The sequence below is a fragment of the Cyprinus carpio genome, chromosome A2 (assembly GCF_018340385.1).
Source record: "Cyprinus carpio isolate SPL01 chromosome A2, ASM1834038v1, whole genome shotgun sequence".
In the NCBI taxonomy this organism is placed as follows: domain Eukaryota; kingdom Metazoa; phylum Chordata; class Actinopteri; order Cypriniformes; family Cyprinidae; genus Cyprinus; species Cyprinus carpio.
Genome location: NC_056573.1, coordinates 14,512,695 through 14,531,047, shown reverse-complemented (window position 1 = coordinate 14,531,047; position 18,353 = coordinate 14,512,695). Strand labels below are relative to the sequence as shown.

At 35.9% G+C, this 18,353-nt stretch overlaps 2 protein-coding genes across 3 annotated transcripts; one reads left to right on the top strand and one right to left on the bottom strand.

Moving 5' to 3' along the window:
• Positions 1 to 1,286: 1,286 nt before the first annotated feature.
• LOC109108932 (protein canopy-1) lies at positions 1,287 to 9,619 on the top strand. 2 transcript variants are annotated; one of them, XM_042774499.1, is made up of 6 exons: positions 1,287 to 1,445; positions 2,261 to 2,366; positions 4,154 to 4,269; positions 7,282 to 7,491; positions 8,195 to 8,291; positions 9,200 to 9,619. In XM_042774499.1, the coding sequence occupies exons 1-6, from the start codon at positions 1,302 to 1,304 to the stop codon at positions 9,238 to 9,240; spliced, it is 714 nt and encodes a 237-aa protein (XP_042630433.1). In that variant the 5' UTR covers positions 1,287 to 1,301; the 3' UTR covers positions 9,241 to 9,619. The 2 variants fall into 2 exon arrangements, with proteins under 2 accessions (XP_042630433.1, XP_042630441.1); XM_042774507.1 differs by having other exon boundaries at positions 1,323 to 1,551.
• Positions 9,620 to 13,925: 4,306 nt separating this feature from the next.
• LOC109111813 (engrailed homeobox 2b) lies at positions 13,926 to 16,931 on the bottom strand. Its single transcript, XM_019124807.2, has 2 exons — positions 16,322 to 16,931; positions 13,926 to 14,607 (listed from the first exon to the last, which is right to left on the bottom strand). The coding sequence occupies exons 1-2, from the start codon at positions 16,791 to 16,793 to the stop codon at positions 14,291 to 14,293; spliced, it is 789 nt and encodes a 262-aa protein (XP_018980352.1). The 5' UTR covers positions 16,794 to 16,931; the 3' UTR covers positions 13,926 to 14,290.
• Positions 16,932 to 18,353: the final 1,422 nt, after the last annotated feature.

Here is an 18,353-nt window from a genome sequence, read left to right as displayed (position 1 = left end):
ATTGTGGGTAATAAAAAATTAAACCCAAACAACCTTTGAAAATACACGTGCTTATCTTATATATTTGAGATTCGTTTTCACGATTCCTTTTAATTTTAAATGCAAACATAAAAATCTAGAAACTTGCTAAATGATCTTTTTACTAAAATGTGTTTTTCCGTGAATAAAGAACCCAAATAGTGTGTGTGTGTGTGTGTGTATATATATATATATATATATATATATATATATATATATATATATATATATATATATATTATTATATATTATTAAGTGAAAGTGACATGTGGCCAAGTATGGTGAGTGACCCATACTCAGAATTAGTGCTCTGCATTTAACCCATCCAAAGCAAAAACACACAGCAGTGAACACACACCCAGAGCAGTAGGCAGCCATTTGTTGCTGCGGCGCCCGGGGAGCAGTTGGGGGTTCGGTGCCTTGCTGTACATTCATTCCCCCCACCCACAATCCCTGCTTGTATGAGACTCGAACCCACAACCTTACAAGTCTGGCTCTCTAACCATTAGGCCACGACTATATATATACTGTTCATAGTAGTTTCCATAGCAAAAAAAAGAAAAGAGGTATAAAGGTTTAAAAATGTATTTATTCATTTTGTTCATTTATTTTATTGCTGCTCTAATTGTGTTTGTCTGTGGCGTCTACACAAAGTAGACGTGGGGGAAGTCGTGACCTAATGGTTCATGTGTCAGATTTGTAACCGAAAGGTTGTGGGTTTGAGTCTCGTACCGGCAGGGATTGTCAGTGGAGGGAGTGAATGTACAGTTCTCTCTCCCACCTTCAATACCACAACTGAGGTGCCCTTGAGCAAGGAACTGAGCCCCCAACTGCTCCCCTTACTCCACAAAAATGCCAAAACTGGCTTATTTATGACTTACAAATTCTCCAAAAATGCCAAAACTGGCTTATTAATGACTTACACATGTTCCCATAGTTTAGACATAGTAGTTCTTTTTTATTATTCTTTATTTATTTAATTATCTTCTTTTTTTTTTTTTTTTGGAAACTTATATTTGATTTATTTGGAAACTCAGTATTATTTTTTGAAACTTTTTCTTTTTTCTTTTTGGAAACTCAGTATTATTTTTGAAACTTTTCTTTCATGGAATGATTATTTACGTTACTGCGGGTACTACAGATCATTCCTACCAATGCTTAATTGTCACTTGGCTGTAATGTTTCCCATTATCTGCTCGAGTGGTGTCTGGGAACTTTCTAATCCGGGAATTTAATGTCTTTGCGATCATTGGATAAGAGTCACAATTCTGTGATTTCATTGGATGTCGCGGCTGTCAATTCTTAGTGTGACCAGCAAGGTTGCTGGTCGTGGCAGCACGACAGACAGGCACGTGGGTAGTCGTTGCTTTTTGTATAGGAAGCGCATGTGTAATTTATTTTTAGGCGGATTCGTTGGGAGTTTTTGTGTAAGTTACCTGGTATCGAACTTGTACCCTGTTTCACCCTCAGTCGTTCTTTGTAGCAACGAAAACTTTTACCCGTGCCTCACTCACCTCTGTTCACACGTCTCAGGTAAGACAGTAAGCTGCATCGACTGTTTATAATGTGTTAGTTTAAGGAAAATAAAACGACAGGTTGTCCATCATACCCTATCCAATCCTAAATATGTACGTTTTTAGTTCTTATTTTAGCTTCTCATTTACTCACACGCACCTGGACAAATGAAACAGGTGCACCAAGTTTTACTTGTAAGTTATTCAGAGTAACTTACACTATTAGGTGACACTGTATCGTATACATATTTAGATTAGTAATTGGTTTAAAACATATCCTACGTTATTAGGCTAAGAGATGCATATATTGCGATGATTCAGTTTTTTAGTTATCAGAACATTTAGTGTTTAATTAAAGTTACAGAGTAACGTAGAGTACAAAAATAGTGTTGTTGTTCAGTTGGGGGCGCTAGTTCGTCCAGAACTTTATGAAAAGTCCCTGAAGGTTTTAAAAAGTTTAACTCATTAAAGATCAGCAATACGTATTATGCATAAAACACACCTGATAATAAGTACTTGAAGCCTATTTTCAAGGCTGTAATCTGAACTCTTTAAAATGCTATCTCTGAGGCGTTTCATAACTTGCTCAGTATTCCAACTGGGCTTTTTTTTTCTGTTGGTTATCATTAGCTTGTTGTGATGAACATTCAGTATAATTGTTCTGTGAGTGTCTATATGAAATGGAATAATGCAATTTCAATTACCTTCACCGTGTTTTGCTCATCCAGGAGATCAGCATGTCACCATGGGTTAAACCGGTTTGCCTTGTTCTTGTGGCAGTGTTCATGTCCAGAACAACAGAGTCAAAGAAAGATGAAGCATTGTACTGTTCAGGTAAGTTGATGTTGCATGGAGTTTCTAAATAAATGAATAAAATACAGTCACACAAATGACTTATAATGCTAAAGTAAGTGATGACTGAGAAACTTAATTTATCCATTTAACATTTTGAAAAGACAAACAATGGCTTGCAAAATATAAAATTGACAATCTTTTAACTGGAATTAAAAAATTATAATAATTATTTATATTTTGCGTAGTGCAACATGTGTAAAGTTGTTTAATTTAGGTCAAAATTTTCACATTGAATAAAATGCCCTGTAAACACAAATCTAAAAGTGACATTTTAAATGAATTTCTGAAGCAAACAACCACATGTTCAATGGTAACTAATTGTGCTTGTTTTTGAAAAGTATTTCTGCAAAAAAAAAAAAAAACCAAAAAAAAACACAACTCAGAGATAAACTGTAGTTTAGCCAGCTGAGTTAAAAACTTAGTTTTTAAAATTAAAAAGTACTACTGATTTCCTTTAGGCTATCTGTTATTATAATCATGGAAATATTTGTTTTAAAAATGTGTTTAGTGCTTTTAAGCGGCGTCAGCTTCAGTTTGATATAATTAAAGTACTTTGAGTGAGCTCATATTTTCATATTGCTTTAAATTGGATTAGTCATTTGGAATAGTACATACTTTGGACTTTTCCATTATGTTTTAGTAACAAACTTTTTGTGAGTTTTATATACATCACATCACATCACTGTATTTTGGTTTCACAGTTTACTTAGTTTTTCAAAACAATAAAACTCAACATAAGCTTAATCGTATTTAAGTGCTATATTGCAGTGATACCGTTTGTGCAAGTTTCACTTGCTTTTTTGCAAAGTATATTTAGATCTTAGTAATGATGACTATAGTATACAGTACAGGTCTTTAATCAATGGATTTGTTTTCATTTATGAATGTGACTAATCCAGTTTTTTAAACTAAATTCTTCTTTTTGGTCCGACATTAACTTATTCTAAACTAAGACAAGCAAATGTGTCTCATAGGCTGCTAATTATACTGACTAGTTTTTCATATGAATTATCGATATAGAAGGCCAACATTAAACCAACACTGAAATTAACTATTTTTCTAATATCTTGTATGTGAATAGATTTCATTTCTTACTTTCAGAGGATTCCGAAGTTAATTTGTATGGTAAATGTGCTATTTAAATGTGTATTCCATTCTGGTCACTTTGCAGGACTAAGATTCTTTCAAAAAAGCCCTGTTGGTTTCTATTATGGAATAATATTGCTAGTATTACAAAATAATAAAACTTGGTGAAACTAATGCTAGGACCAAGCCTTTTTGGAGAATCAAAGGGTGCAAAGCTTGGTTCACATAAATCCTACTTTAAGCTCCGCCCAGGTTTGGCAGTTGCCGTGGCAACATAGCAAGCATGACTAAGCATTACCTGAAGCATAACTAGTGCTTTTTCGCCATTACAATTTTTTCCATTTAAAAAGTACATGCAATGCAGGTAAAAAAAAAAAAAAAATTGATACAAAATTTATTCTAGTTCAGATGATTTGAGTACATGCCATGATTAAAAATCTAGGCCTGATCATTAATTGTACAAGAAGGCATCCAACATTATCTTATGGGAAGTGTATATTTAGCCGTATTTATCACAACAAAATTTTCTTCTACTACCTCCTGCAAAAAATAATAATATTAAAAAATCAAAAAAATATTAAGAATCCATCAATTATTTTCTCCTTTTTTCACCTTTTTGACTACCATTCAATGTTTAAAGGATTAAATTGATTGTAATGTTTTTTTCTTTTCTTTTCTAGCTTGTGTGGCGATTGCAGAGGAGCTGAACTATTCAATCAGTCAAACTGATCCAAAAAAGACGATTCATGTTGGTGGATTCAGACTTAAACCCGATGGAAGTCTTACAGACAAAAAGGTATGATTCACTGTTAATGGCTTCAGAATCAATTTATCACATTTATCATTGTCAATGCATTAACAGTATCCTCTAAAGACATTTCCTCTTCATCCAGGGTGATTCTGACAGCCAGCTTTCTCTTGCACAAGATAGTGATAAATTGTGGAAAAATTAATCTGTCGCTAGAATAGAACTTGCATCATTCCTGTTTGTGCACCACATTCTCAGTCTTTACCACCACCATATTTATTAAGGGCTTTCAGTTACATTATTAACACAGGCTAATCAATGTTTGAAAATATTCTACAATATACTGATAAGATCTGAATTGTTAGTTTCACTTTTTTTATTAAGATGTAATTGTAAATTGAGTTTATTTTTGTGATTAGTTGTCTTACATAGCTCTAATATTTCCTGGTGTTTATAAGCTTGTTCTGTTTACTTGAGTAAAGGGAGCCATTTTTACTGTTTCCTTCTCAATAGTGGTGTCAGTATGTAAAGGTCAGACCCAATGAACTCTAAGCCCTGACCCCTGGTATCCTGGGACTGTCATTAGGTGCCCGACTCCACTATTGATTAGGGGTTAATCCCCTTTTGATCGTAACTGCTGCCTAATAACAAGTGTTTGTTCAGTTCTGACTTTTCCCTTCCCCTATTAGGCCATTTCATCTGTGGATGAAATGTTTGTCAGCCTGTTTGGTGGGAAATGTAACGCAAGTAATGCTCTATCCTAACTGATGATGGGACTTGAATGGGAAGCTTAAATTTTACTGTTGATTTGGGTACACTGTTTGGGTTAAAAAAAAAAAAAACTGCAGGTATTGTTAGGGATGAGAAAGAAACCTGTTAAATCTGTTATGTCTTGCTTCGTTGCAGATGAAACAGTTGATTAATGAAGTACTTAATTTTTTGTTTCATGCATCTGTCTTTTTTCTTAATTTGTCATTTATCAGCTCATTGAGGTGAAGTCAGGAATTTGGGTTTTAATTGCATATTATGCTTTAAATTGTGGCTCGGGGAGCTGTAACATGATTTTGGTCACTATCAAGTTTTTATTTTTCATTAGAAATCAAAAAAAGCTAAGAGTGAGATACAGTTTTTCAAAACTGTGTAGAGGCTTGTAACAATTCTAAAGAGAAAGTGCAGCTCTCAGACGCCACTGTAAAGAGTGAAACAGTTTTGCATTTGACATGTCTGTACTGAATTGTATGCTTAGCATATCTTCTCACATAACAAAAACAACATCATAGCCATAAAATAAAATCAACCCGATCCATGTGCTGACTTCTTCCATCTGACTGTTTTGGTCTTTGGTTCCTGAGTATCCCATTTCTCTTCAATAATAAGGAAGCAAAGCCGAAGCAGTGTAGCAGAACTCGCTCACTGTTCCCTGAGAGTGACTTCACTTAAAAATAAATGCTAATTAATGCTCGCCAAATCCCTCCCTGTTTCACTTTTCATACTTGGCTTGGTTCCCTTGCCCTGAAGCTGTAGGTGAACCCCTGCGTTGAGCCCCATGTTTTTAGCAGATTAACCAAAGATGACCTTCAACAGCTTTGGCTAAAAGGTCAATTCATGTATAAATAAACATTAAAGAACTCTTGATCAGATCCTATATCTAATCTACTGTATATGTTTTTTGTGTGCATGTTTAGACTTTTTAGAATTTTTCTTTAGGGAATTAAGGCAGCAAAATGAAATACCCTGTGTCTCGACACTACAATGATGCATGACTCTCCAATGGGAATTTAGTGAAGGGTGGCATCCCTGAGAAGCCTTTTCTCTGCCTCGTACCCCCCCCCCCCCCCAATTCCTACAGAAATTCTTTATTGACAGCTTCTATTCAAACCCTTCAGACTGTTACGGGGAGGAATTTAATTCCCCTCCATTTTCAGGATTGCATGATAAGGACTCTGCAGAGGTTGTGGCACACAGGCCGTCTTCTGCTAGATCCAAAGGCGAGATTTTTATTGCTTTTGGACCTTTGTGCATGACTGAATCTCTCTTATTGTTCTCAGTTGGTTAGCCCGAAGTCTCCTAAAGATTAATGAGTTGAATTTAGAAATGTAATTGGTGAAGATCTCAAATGTGATAATTCAGTTTTAGTGCCAAAGATGTTCTTATAACCACATTGTATCCATATTAATACGGTTAAAATGTCCTGCACCTATGGGCAAGCGATTAGCTCCTTCGTTCATAGTTGTTCATATATTGTCTTATCTTGCGGCCTATCCAACTGCATTCAGCTTTTTAATTAAAAAGATGGGGGATGTGAAGATAGGTTCCTGTCCTTCCATGGGACCTTTTATCTTATTTGTGACCAGATGGCAGCGAGCCACGGAAGCCTCTTTATGTCACAGAGCCTCACAAGAGTGGAGGGGGTAGAGACGCCCTCATAATGTAATCAGTGAGACCGGAAGGGTCCATACTGTGTCTGAAAGGGGACAAAAGGGTCAGGGATATATCTACATCGCAAGAAAATCCAGCTCATCTGCAACCTGTCCTCTTTCCAATAACCCCCTCGCCCCCAAACCCGACATCCTTTGACTGGCCTGACAAGGAAGACTTCCTGCTTTGATCATTGGAGGGTGGAAGAGATGAGCTGCCCAAGAGAACCAAAGGATGGGACTCCACTGTTTACCCTGCACTTGGCTGCTGTTGACAACTCCCCTCCCCACTGCTTACCCCACGCTCTCCAGCCTTTTCACTCTCTCCGCCCCCATCACCCTTTCCCCTTTCTCCTTCCGGGGGAGGCCAAAGGGGCGGGAGCAGGGTGCACCTTGACCTGTCTAGACACCACAGTGTGGTTTTGTTCTGTTGCCAAGGCAAGGAGATCTACTTTTCAACTTTGGAGATGCAGGTTAAAAGTTAGCGTCGTGGCACAGGGGATGTGTTTAGATGGGGACGGAAGGAAAAGGTCATCTAAGAGAACTCGGTGCCCTCCTTTTTCTTTTTTTCCCCCAAGGTTCGATTTGGTAACTTAGTCAACTAGTCTTTCTATAACTTTATTCTGAATTCTTTTTCTGATAGGTTCCTCTGGCTAGGTCTGAGACTTACTTAACTGAACTGCTGGAAGAAGTCTGCAATAGCATGAGTGACTATGCTCTCTATGAAGACCCGGACACCAAAGAAAAGAGCTACAAGAGATTTGCACCAAGAGGAAATGATGGCGGGAATTTTCCAGATTTCAAAAATTTTAAGTTTGATGGACCAGAGAGTTCCAGTGCCTTGAAGTTTGCAGTGAGTATAAATTTTATATATTTGTCATTGAGTATATTTGTAGTTTTGTTATAACAATAAAACGTGAGTTTCCCACTTAATGGTTTGTAAAATACATATAAATTATCCATATAAATTATTTTGATATTGTTTTTTAAATCATGTGACAGTTGTGTAGTATACACTACAAATAAATTTTTCACTACAATGTTTTTTTAATTTAAGTTTTACTTCTGAAAGCCTTTGGAAAATTTACATAAATTCTGAGATATTTCATGAATCATCAATACTGATGTCTTTTTCATAAACAATGAGACTTGGGTTTTTTTTCTCTTTTCATTTTTGTTATTATCATTATTGTTGTTGTTGTTGTTGTTTTTATTATTTATTGGTTTAATTTTGTTATCATTGCGGTGTTCATTTTTTTAATAAATACAAATGATCAATTTATACAACATTAAATTGACTTTGTCACATTAGACTCCAATTTACCACCCAAAATATCAAATTTTCTGTACAAGATGACTGTATTTTTACGCCACAGTAAAATGACTAAATGGCATTTGCCTGCAAGTTGCCTCGTTAACCATCCAAGATGGCAGACTTGCCAACAGTTTAGCACTAAAGATGGCTGCCCATTACTGTATTTTCACTGATGTGATTGCTTATTTACTGTCAATAAGCTCATAGAATGCTGATTATATTTTTAAAATGTCTATTGCAGTGTGAAAGCATTGTGGAAGAGTTAGAAGATGATATCATCTCTCTCTTCGCCAGTGAGGCCGGCCATGTGGCTAAGACGTTGTGCAGTGAAATATCAGGTATTTATGTATGATGCGTTATACCTTCTTTCATTCAGTGTTAAGCATGTTTACACTGAAAACCTGAACATAGTGTTGTCTTGATTTGCACTGTGCAAAAAGTGTGTTCCAGTTATATTAATACACTTTTCTAGTGCTTTTCTACATACAAATATCAATGCAGTTTTAAATGAATATGAATTTTTTTTCAATGTGCTTGATATTAAACATGCTATTTATATTAGTTTTTTTCCTGCTTTTTAAAATCAAACTTTTAACATTATGAGATGTGATCTAAATGTAGCTTTTTCTTTTCACATTACGCCTCAGACACCATTCACTAATTTGCAGTGCTGTAAAATCTGCATTGCAATTTACATTCATGAAATTAAAATCCGCAAGAACTTGGAGTCTTTAAAAAGAATATTGTAAAAGATATTTTGCTGGAATTATAGTAAATTTAGACATTGATTACAATATGTAATTATCTGAAATATTATTATTGCTAGCTGGGAAAGTGTAAAGAAATTGTTAAATTAATATGCCCTATGCAGAAATAGCATTCCCTTAGCTAATCTGATATGTTTATATATATTTACTTAATTTCTTATTTTAATGTACTTTGTAAATTTAAGTTCAATGCACATTTAAAACAGATGCCTGCTATAGAATCTACACATTTGTAGAAGTAGCTATAAAAGACTAATAAGTCTAAAATAGGATTTCAGTCTATCAAACAAGTGACGACAAAATTCAAATGCAAAACTGTCAATGTCAAAAAAAATTCTAAACGTTGTGTGTGAAAAGATTTTTGAACATTCAGGAAAAAAAATGTAGCAAGAACCTCAGTTAAAACTTTTTTTATATATAATTTTTGTATCAAACGCTTGTGTAATTTTATGCCTTTTTTGTTTTCTTCACATATCCAGGTCACTGTAAGAGCTCTGTTTTCCAGCACAGTGAACTTTAGTTTCACATGAGCGTCTGCTGAAGAACACTTAAAAACCTGGACCAAAAAATGAAGACCTCAAATATTTTCCTAATGTATGTTATTGTTTTGAATGTTTTTAATGACGTAAAATTATGATGATTAAAAAATTATTTGACTTTAGTAAAGTGTATTACAACTGCTTCCACTGCAGATTAGTGGGCACACTCTTCCTGTATTAAATGCATATATTTATAAAACAACGTAACTTTTTTTTATTCTAATGACTTGTAATTGACATGTTTAATTCCTTAGTTCTTTTTAACCTCAATTTAGTTTGAGTGAACTTGACATGGCATTAACCATTGTGATTTATAAAGCGTATACCTGTGATAAAAGAAAATAAAATATTTCAAATATAGTGGTTAAATGAGTCATTTGTTTTCATACTTGGCACATTTTATAATTCAGAATAATTTGTGAGGAACTGTTAACAGGCCCGTAAGACAAAATGGCAAAAAGGGTTTAATGTCCCAGATCGATTCACAGCTCAGTCTGCTTTTTTCGTTCTGATGTCCCATATCTGTCCAAGTCAGGCTTTTGAACATGGCCGCTGGGTAAGCATGATGGCATGCCTTTCGCACCCTTCCCTCACAGCTCCCTCCATGCAGAACTACGCATGCGCTGCTGTGGTAGCAGCACAGGGGCAGGTCCTGCTTTGGGAGTGTAAAGGAGCAAGAGACGCCATGATTGCTTAGCTCTGTGAGTTGGTCTAGATATGGGTGTCAGCCAAATCACTGAGGGGGAAAATAACAAAAATTGTTGCATTGTTTAACAAGTCTACTCTCTATGTGCAGTGGGGAAAATGTTGATATCACAAGGATATATTCAGGAATCTACATGATGCCTGCTTCTTTTGGGAAATGTAATGCCTGGGTGTTTCAGATGATCGGTTGATGTAAATGAGTAAAGTAATATTCACTTTTCTGTAATTTATGAAGTAATTTATTTTTTTAGGTTTTTAACTTCAATTTAATATGTAATCCAAAGAAAATTTGAAAACTTTATTTCTCTTTAGAATTTTTATCATAGAATATAATTTATACAACGAACATGTAACATTCCTTATTTTTATTCTTTTTTTTTTTTTTAATGAGTGTAGACTAGTAACCTTGGGATTAAATTACTGCCCTTGCAAGGTTTTTGGACCCAAAAGCCCTATATCAGCTAATGAAGAGCACCATCATAAGTTCAAAGTTTTGCTGTGGTTGAAGGCTGTTTACATTAACATGAACTTTGCTGTTATTGCAAGTTTTTCAGTTGTCAGATTACTTTTTCTTTTTTCTTTTTTTTCCCCCCCATACTAAATTGAAATTTGGTATGCATGTAACTATAACCCTTCTCTGGAAACTGCTTGCTGTTTAAAAAGTTGTTTGTGTTGTAAGATACAAAGTAGCTTATTTCTATTGTGCTTTGAGTTTAAGTATGACCGATCAGGTGTCACCCATGGTGCATTGGGCTGTGACTCAAAACAAACGGAAGTAGACAAATAAACATCAATTTCCCATGCATACAAAATGCTTTCATGCTAGCTTGAGCTACTTGTCTGCTCTGAAGTGGAGACATTCCCAATGAATGTATTTTTTTTTTTTCTTTATCATGTCAACTATATGATTAACCATTTTGTACAATTAAGTCAGAATGGACCTGAAGTTATACACACTGAAAATTTGTAAATGAAATTTGATCTCTCCCTTAAATTCACTATAAAGTTCAACCGCTGAGCTGTTGTGTTAACTTGTATTCTAACAAGATTAAAATTTATTTGTCCTGGAGATTAGCATACTTGAATCCTTTTTTGCTTTTTCTGAACTGGCAGTGTGCTTTGATCTGTGTTGCGTGGCAAGAGCCTGGCTTTGGCTTGGCCATCCAAGTGCCAAGTGTGAAATTGGCCTGATGTCATCCCCATTCTTCACCCTCTACATCTTTCACTGCCTTAATTATATTTCCGCCACAAAGCCCCGGTTCTTCATTGCATATTCAAGTTTGACTAGGAAGCATTCAAAAACTGTAGATAAATGACTCCGATGGAATGGGGACAAGATAGGCCTTTCTCTGATACGAAGACAAGGGAGATCAATACCGTTCTGATATGTATTTTCTTTTCTAGAGTGTCTGGTCTCAGGAATCCCAGCCATTCAGACTTTGGAAAGACCTGTTTAGGGAAAGGACAGAGTGTGTGTGTGTGTGTATCAGTTCATCAATGATAAAAAAAAAAGGAATAATTCACATCCAAATCAGGTCCTTTGAGGTGAACTGGGATGGACATCAAACTTTTTAAGCCGGTCTTTTGGAGCTTCATATTTTGTCTGTCCATCCAACCATCCAGAATTTTTGGTATGACTTCTTGGACAAAAGAGTTCAAGCAAGAGAGAGTTTTGGGGAATTTCTGCATTCCAGATGCAGAGCTGGATGTGAGTTCTAGGAATCTCCTCGGACCATTTCATCTCAACTTCGATTGCAGAAATGTTCTGTTCGTTTTTGAAGTGAAGCCAATTAAGGAGATGCCTTTAAGATCCGTGTTGAAATCGGAGGTGATGAAATGTGGGCGCAGTGAAACGAGCCACCTGTAGCTGTGACAGGAGGCTTTGACCTTCAACGGGGTCTCCCGGCCACAGCCTTCAATTCAGGAGCCTCGCTGCGCGTCTGAGCGGCAACTGCCTTTTTCTTCCCAGTGAAGCTCATCAGGTCACTGACTGTTGCGCGTTACTTCCACATACAAGCTTGGCAAGAATAGAAATGCAGATGAGATTCTCTGGCATTGAGGAATAGGTCAATGCTGGGAATATTTCTCAGAGATAGCTCGCCTTTTGTGTTGGACCTTTTCAGCAATAGGACTTTTCTAGAAAGGTTTTTTTGGAGTCAGGTAACACTGAAGTATGTGTCAAGTTTCTGGTAAGGGTTACGAGTGCAACAATGTCTACAATATTTTTTTTTTTTTTTTATATATATTTTTTAGTATTTGCGCAAAATTACTTTGTAGACGCTTTGGGTAACTTTATCATTTAAGAGATGATAAATCCTGGTTGTAATCTGTTGTGTAAATTAGATAGTTCAAACAAAAAGTGTCACCGTTTTTAAAGTAGGCCTATGTATTAAATTCTTCAAACTTTTTTTTTTTTTTTTTTTTTTCATAGGCCAAGTGAAGGTTTTATTAGTTGGTTTTTAATACTCGGAATTTACGAGTGAAATGACTTCTATTAGCAGCATTTGGACTCCCCCAAGTGTTGACACTTGGACTAAATTTGGCTTTATACAGCATAGTTTAGTTTGTTTATTCATTTTTGTTCCAACTCCCATCAGTCGCCAAATAAACCCTCGGACGGAACCAGATGGGTAGCATGTCCCAGAATAAAAGAAAAATTACTTCTGATCATAATAGATTGAGTTTCACCAAAGACACCAGTTTTGTAAACTGGTTGTTGCTGCGGCTCATCCAGTACATGTCAGTGTGGTCCTCTAGATTTCTACACAAACTTTGTTACCCTAAAACGAATTTTTCATTTTATGTTTGGCTGTACAAGATTTGGTGAACTTGCTGCATCCAATAGGACTATTTTACCTTAGCATATTAGATAAAGAACCTCGTGCTCTGAATGCCCCGCCTACTTTTAGAAGCTGAATTTGATTTATTGAAAAGCACAAATCACCATTTAAAGTAATTTTGCATTTTGTTAATTAATGCAATGTCCTGCTTTCCATTGCATTCTTTTCAGACATTTCTGGCCATTTGAAAACATTTTTATAAGCTCTGTAAAGCGGTACAATAAATCTTATTGCATTCCGGTTTTCTTTTTAAAGTTGTTATACCAGATTCAAATTATCTGCCTCTGTCTAATGTCACACTAAATCCTATCGAAACTGGTTTGTAATAAACTAAATAAAATGGACAGTTTATCTTTCAATGATAACACCGTCTAAATTTCTTAGTCGCCTCTTGCTAAATTTAATTAGGCTGTCCGTCTTTATTGCCTAACACTTGTGGGCAGATCTTATACATTTTTTTTTCTCTAAATTTGGGTTTTTCAAAGTTAAATTTACAAAACGTTTTGCAAATATTTTGGAGGCAGTGGTAGTGATGCTCCTTTGCTTTCACAATATGTAAATTTTATTGATTTTATTTTTTTTTAAAGAAAAAATGGGGAAAACACTTCTTAATATATCCCCTGCTGACAAAATTTTAAATGGTAATTTTCAAACAACATTTTCTGAGAGTTTCTTTTTCAGCTAAGTAACAATTACCATTTCACCTTTCACAGTAAAAAAAAGAGCAAACGAAAATGCTTCTGTTAAAAAAAAACAAAAAAAAACTTGTTGGATTTCCATTTGGAAAAAGAAGATGAGAAAACTTTTATTGTACATTCCCAACTAAATTTAACAGACAACAACTCAAGTCAAGTACTTGCATTAGAAGTTTTGAGGTTTACTGACTCGTTTACGTTCAGATGTCTGATCTATTTCCTGAAAATGTGAGGACATAGGATGTGTAGCATCCTTGACGGATAGTATTTTAGACCATAATTCTTTTAAATACAATATACTGAATTATTGTAAGCATGATATGATGATATGCAATGTTGTCTTTTTTTAAATACCATGTCTCTGTAACACAAATCAATAAAGTAAAATATTCATAATAAAATTATGCATGGAAACAAACATCTAAATCAGATAAAACATTTTTACCATTTATTTTAAATCACAGTCGCCTGAATGCAGCAGGAAAAATCTTTGGACTTCAGCATGGATTAAACATGTTCACTTGTGGCTCAACGTCAAGTGTCGATCAAATCACTCCCCCTTTTTTAAATAAAGAAGCGTCCTTTTCCTCGCGCACTGCATCTGAAGTTTCAGTAATTGTGCAACAGTGATATTAATTGAAAATGTTTTACACCACTGTACACAAATTATATATATACATAATATTGCAGAATCAAATCTCATACATAAAGTTTTCATCCGTTTAATGCTGGTTTTTTGTACACTGGCCCTTGTTTAGAATTATTGCATTTCAGACGTCCTGTCCTTTACGTTAATCACTGTCTGATTTGTCGTCTTTTGTTGCTGTGGCGTGATTGTATAGTCCCTGTGCCATCAGGTGCAATGCAAGTGAGTTTTTGCTCCCCGACGCTTTTTTAATCTTCGCTCTTTTGTTTTGAAACCAGATTTTGATTTGAGACTCGTTGAGGCCTAGTTCCTGGGCCAGAGCTTGTCTCCTCTGCTCCGTCAGGTAACGGTTATTCTGGAATTCGTTCTTGAGTCTCTGGAGTTGCTCCGCTGTGAAGGCTGTTCTCGGACGCTTGTCTTCCTTGGTTGGATTTGTCTTCTTTGGTTTGCGGGATCTTGGTCCTGCATTTCAGAAATGAACGAGAGGGTTTATGTTCTCGTGCCGTAAATGCACATAAATGTTGCATCAGTATTTTCAATAGATATTAGTTGTTTCATAATATCAATATTAAAAACAAATAATGCTGTTTCAATAATAGTGTTATTTAGAGTTACACTAGTTGGATCAAGGGTTCTTTCAGATCGAATGTTTGAGGGAGTCTGCTCTAGTTTTGAATAAGGAAGCTTGGTGTAGTAGTGGTGGGGGATTGGGGGTGGGGTGACTGCCAGAAAGGGAGGGGTGAAAGAGGCTTTCCCCTCTTTTTGTTACCATAGGAACTACATTTATAAGAGAACGTTTTTTGTAAACTTGTTCTAAGAGTGGCACCTGTCGTTCAATGCTATAGATTACCCACTGCATATTCTATTTTTAGTTCATTCTTAGGTAGGCTATTCCAGTGCACTCAAAGGTTCCGCGTGGCCTGAATGCTGACAATAGATTGATCGGCAGCCTATGAGATGAGCCCTTGCTCGCACCCTATTTTTACATCTTTTATTAAGCTTAAGCAGAGTATACTTTCTATTGTAGACTGCTGGTATGATATAATATTAATATTTTCACGTCGTACAATCGAAAAATCAATTTAAGTAGGCCCTAACCCATCATGACAAGGGGTTGATACACCTTTTAAGTTAGTCTGACCTTTCCAAATATTCACACCTAGCTAAAAATGTATGTTTTATTGTAAGTGTAAAAACTTTGGTAAAATTATGTTCATAGACTGCATTAGAAATGGGCTAAGATGTATTCGCCAGATTATAGTGGGATATAATCATAAGTTTCGACGTGACAAAAAAAAACTTGCGTTGGCACTTTTTCGGAAGGCCGTTTTGTGCACAATTTGAAATTCGTTAATTAGAAATGCTGATTAATATTTTCCTGATTTTTTTTCTATGCCGGTACGTGCAGGAATAGCATATTTATTTCAGAAGCTAGTTTTGAAGAGATTTGGTTAGCATTTAGCTTCTGTGGTGCGTCCAACTACATTGTCAAAAATATGCTAATTAAATATCAACAAAGACAGAGAAGTAACAATGGCGCAAAATCTACCCGTTCCTTTTTTGAAAATAAAGGCAAAAAATGTATCATAATTACCATTCCTAATATTTAAAAATCAGTTCTATCTTTTCTTTAACAACTTAAGAAATGCCCAATCAAACGTAAACGAAGGGCCCCACATTGCACCTTATACGAAATTAAATAGTTTAGATTACATAATAATACACCTGTAAAATAATATATAATAATAATCATAATTCTGATTATTATTGTTTTTAATATTATGGTGAAAATAATAATAATAAAAACATAATACAATAAAATGTATTATTATTAATAATAATTCTATACGTAGCCTACAGCAGCAGTAGGCTATATATAGCCTATATACTTAAAATGTTTGTAAATATTAGATTTAAATTAATAATAATAATTTAAAACAATCTTTGCAGTTAGGCTATTACTTTAAATTTAGGAGAACAGACTCCATAAAAGAAAACTCCCTGACTCTTGGCGGGCAGTTTCACATTCATGAAGAACATTTTCGTACCCCTTTTCATCGACACAATTTCTGTAGCCTAATAGTTTAGTGTTTTATTTGCTCGCTTTCAAGTCAAAATTATATAACATGTGATATTTGAGTACACAAATAGAACTGTGAACAGAATAAATTGCTACCTGATGAAGGTCTGTCTGAATATCTTGTGCAATATACCCAAGCCGGCCAAAGGATTGGTTGGTTCCTCTGAGCAGCGTTACTTTGCGAGCAATCCGAATCTGAGCTTAAACATTGATCTCCAGTCTCTGCACGGGGCTTCAGATGTGTGTCTGCGGTAATATCAGTTTTTTTAGATGCGCTCACTGGAGGAGGGCTCGAGGTTCCTTCCCCTGAAACTGGAGCTCCTACCTGCCCTGATCCGGGAGCCGATGGACAGCGGTTCTCTCTTTCAACTATATTAATTTCGTCGCGCCTGGTTCCTTCTTTCCTGCGACCAAAGTCTGGTCTCAAAATGTTGTCGATGTAAAAGTTGGTGATTCTGTGAGGGAGAAGGTTTCCAGGAGCCTGCAACAGGGGTAAAATAACTCTGTTGGACTCATCGCCCGAATCCTGGCGCTCCACATCTCTGTTGCTCCGATCATTTTCTTCCATAGTGGAACTCTCCAAATGTTCTTTTTAACCCCTTTCTCTCTCGCACAAACGCGTATGCTTGTGTTCCAGTTTTTGTGGTATATTTTCCTTATTTCTTAGTCTCACTGCAAAGAGAAACAAACAAAAAAAAACAAAAAATCCTTTCCCCCATTATTCTTTCGTCTAAAAAATACGAAAAAACCTCCTTTTCTTAGAAAAAAAAAAAAAACATAGTTTTAGAAATTAATTCCACAGTGTGCCCTTTGCAATCGTCTTTACATCTACTTTGTAAAACATATAGGCAAATTTTATCTATGCAGTATCAAAGCAGCAGACCTGCTCTAGTAAATAAGAAAACGCAAACTGGCTCTAGAATACTTTCACTACGGATTTTTGTTCTTATTTTTAATACGAGTCCCCCGGGTGACGTCGCAGTCCGGTCTCTTAGACACGTGCCTTTGACCAATAAATGGAGCGAAATTTTATCACATGACCCAGTGACTCTCGAGTAAATGACAGCACCCAACCTCGCCTTATTCTCAATACTTAAAGCGATAGTACTCTATAGTGTTCAGCATCCCAATATGTTGCGTTTTCAAATCACTAACTGCTGAAAAGATAAACAAATTATTTGGCAAACACATTTGGTTATTTGTCTGTATGTGGAACCGCTGTCTTTTTGAGTAGTCTCGTGAAACTATGTCGTTATTAAATCGCACTGGGGGATGGGTGTGTTCATTTTTACACGTAGCCTAATTCAAATTCGGTGGTAGGTCACACACTGTCCAATTTCGTAGACTTCTTATTCCACAATATGGATTGCTATGCTATTTTAACGTAAGTCAACAATCTGTGTAGCCCAAGTCTACACCAGTGTATTTAGTCCTGCGTGCGATAACTAGCCTAACTAATTACGCACGGCAACTCTCTGCGGAGCGTCACTCAGAACAGCTATTTTAATTTCCCATCCTTTTCCATGTCCAGTTTTTAATGTTTTACATTATGCATTACTACGTTCCTCGTTATCAGTAGCTAGGCTATAGCCTAAAAAACACCGCCATCGTTTGAAATGTTAGTAGGCTATGCGGTGTCCCTGTTGGTCTGGCTTAAGTGTGTTGTGATGTTCTGTACTTGAACAGGTTATTTGCATCCAAAAATATTTCGTTAAATCAATCGCTTTATTCTATCTTTATAACGGTTCGCAAAAAGTTATAGTGAATCACCGAAAAGCAACTCACTCCAGTAGTTTTAAACAGGAGTAGCGTAGATGGCGTGGCTGATGCGCTTTAAAAGAAACCAGCGAAGCAAACCAACAGTGATCTTTGGAGCGTGCATGGCGTCCTGGAGCGTCAAAATGAAACAAACGATCACTTCAGAAGTGGGCTTATTGGAAAGTTTCAGTACAGGTTTTTTTCTGTTTCAGGTTAACCGAAATTATGGAACCATTTGCAATAGACATGAAAATAAATCTCATCCACGTGTCGTGTTTGTTGCAAAACACCTTTTCTTGTGGATTTGCCTAAGCCGCAAATCAGATGGAAAGACACTGCATGTGTGTGTGTGTGTGTGTGTGTGTGTGTG

Coding starts and splice junctions, on each gene's coding strand:
- LOC109108932 (XM_042774499.1), top strand. CDS start 1,302: ATGTCGCGGCTGTCAATTCTTAGTGTGACCAGCAAGGTTGCTGGTCGT. Junction 1,446..2,260: donor GATTCGTTGGGAGTTTTTGT/GTAAGTTACCTG, acceptor TTGCTCATCCAG/GAGATCAGCATGTCACCATG. Junction 7,492..8,194: donor CCAGTGCCTTGAAGTTTGCA/GTGAGTATAAAT, acceptor TGTCTATTGCAG/TGTGAAAGCATTGTGGAAGA.
- LOC109111813 (XM_019124807.2), bottom strand. CDS start 16,793: ATGGAAGAAAATGATCGGAGCAACAGAGATGTGGAGCGCCAGGATTCG. Junction 14,608..16,321: donor TTCAGACAGACCTTCATCAG/GTAGCAATTTAT, acceptor TCTGAAATGCAG/GACCAAGATCCCGCAAACCA.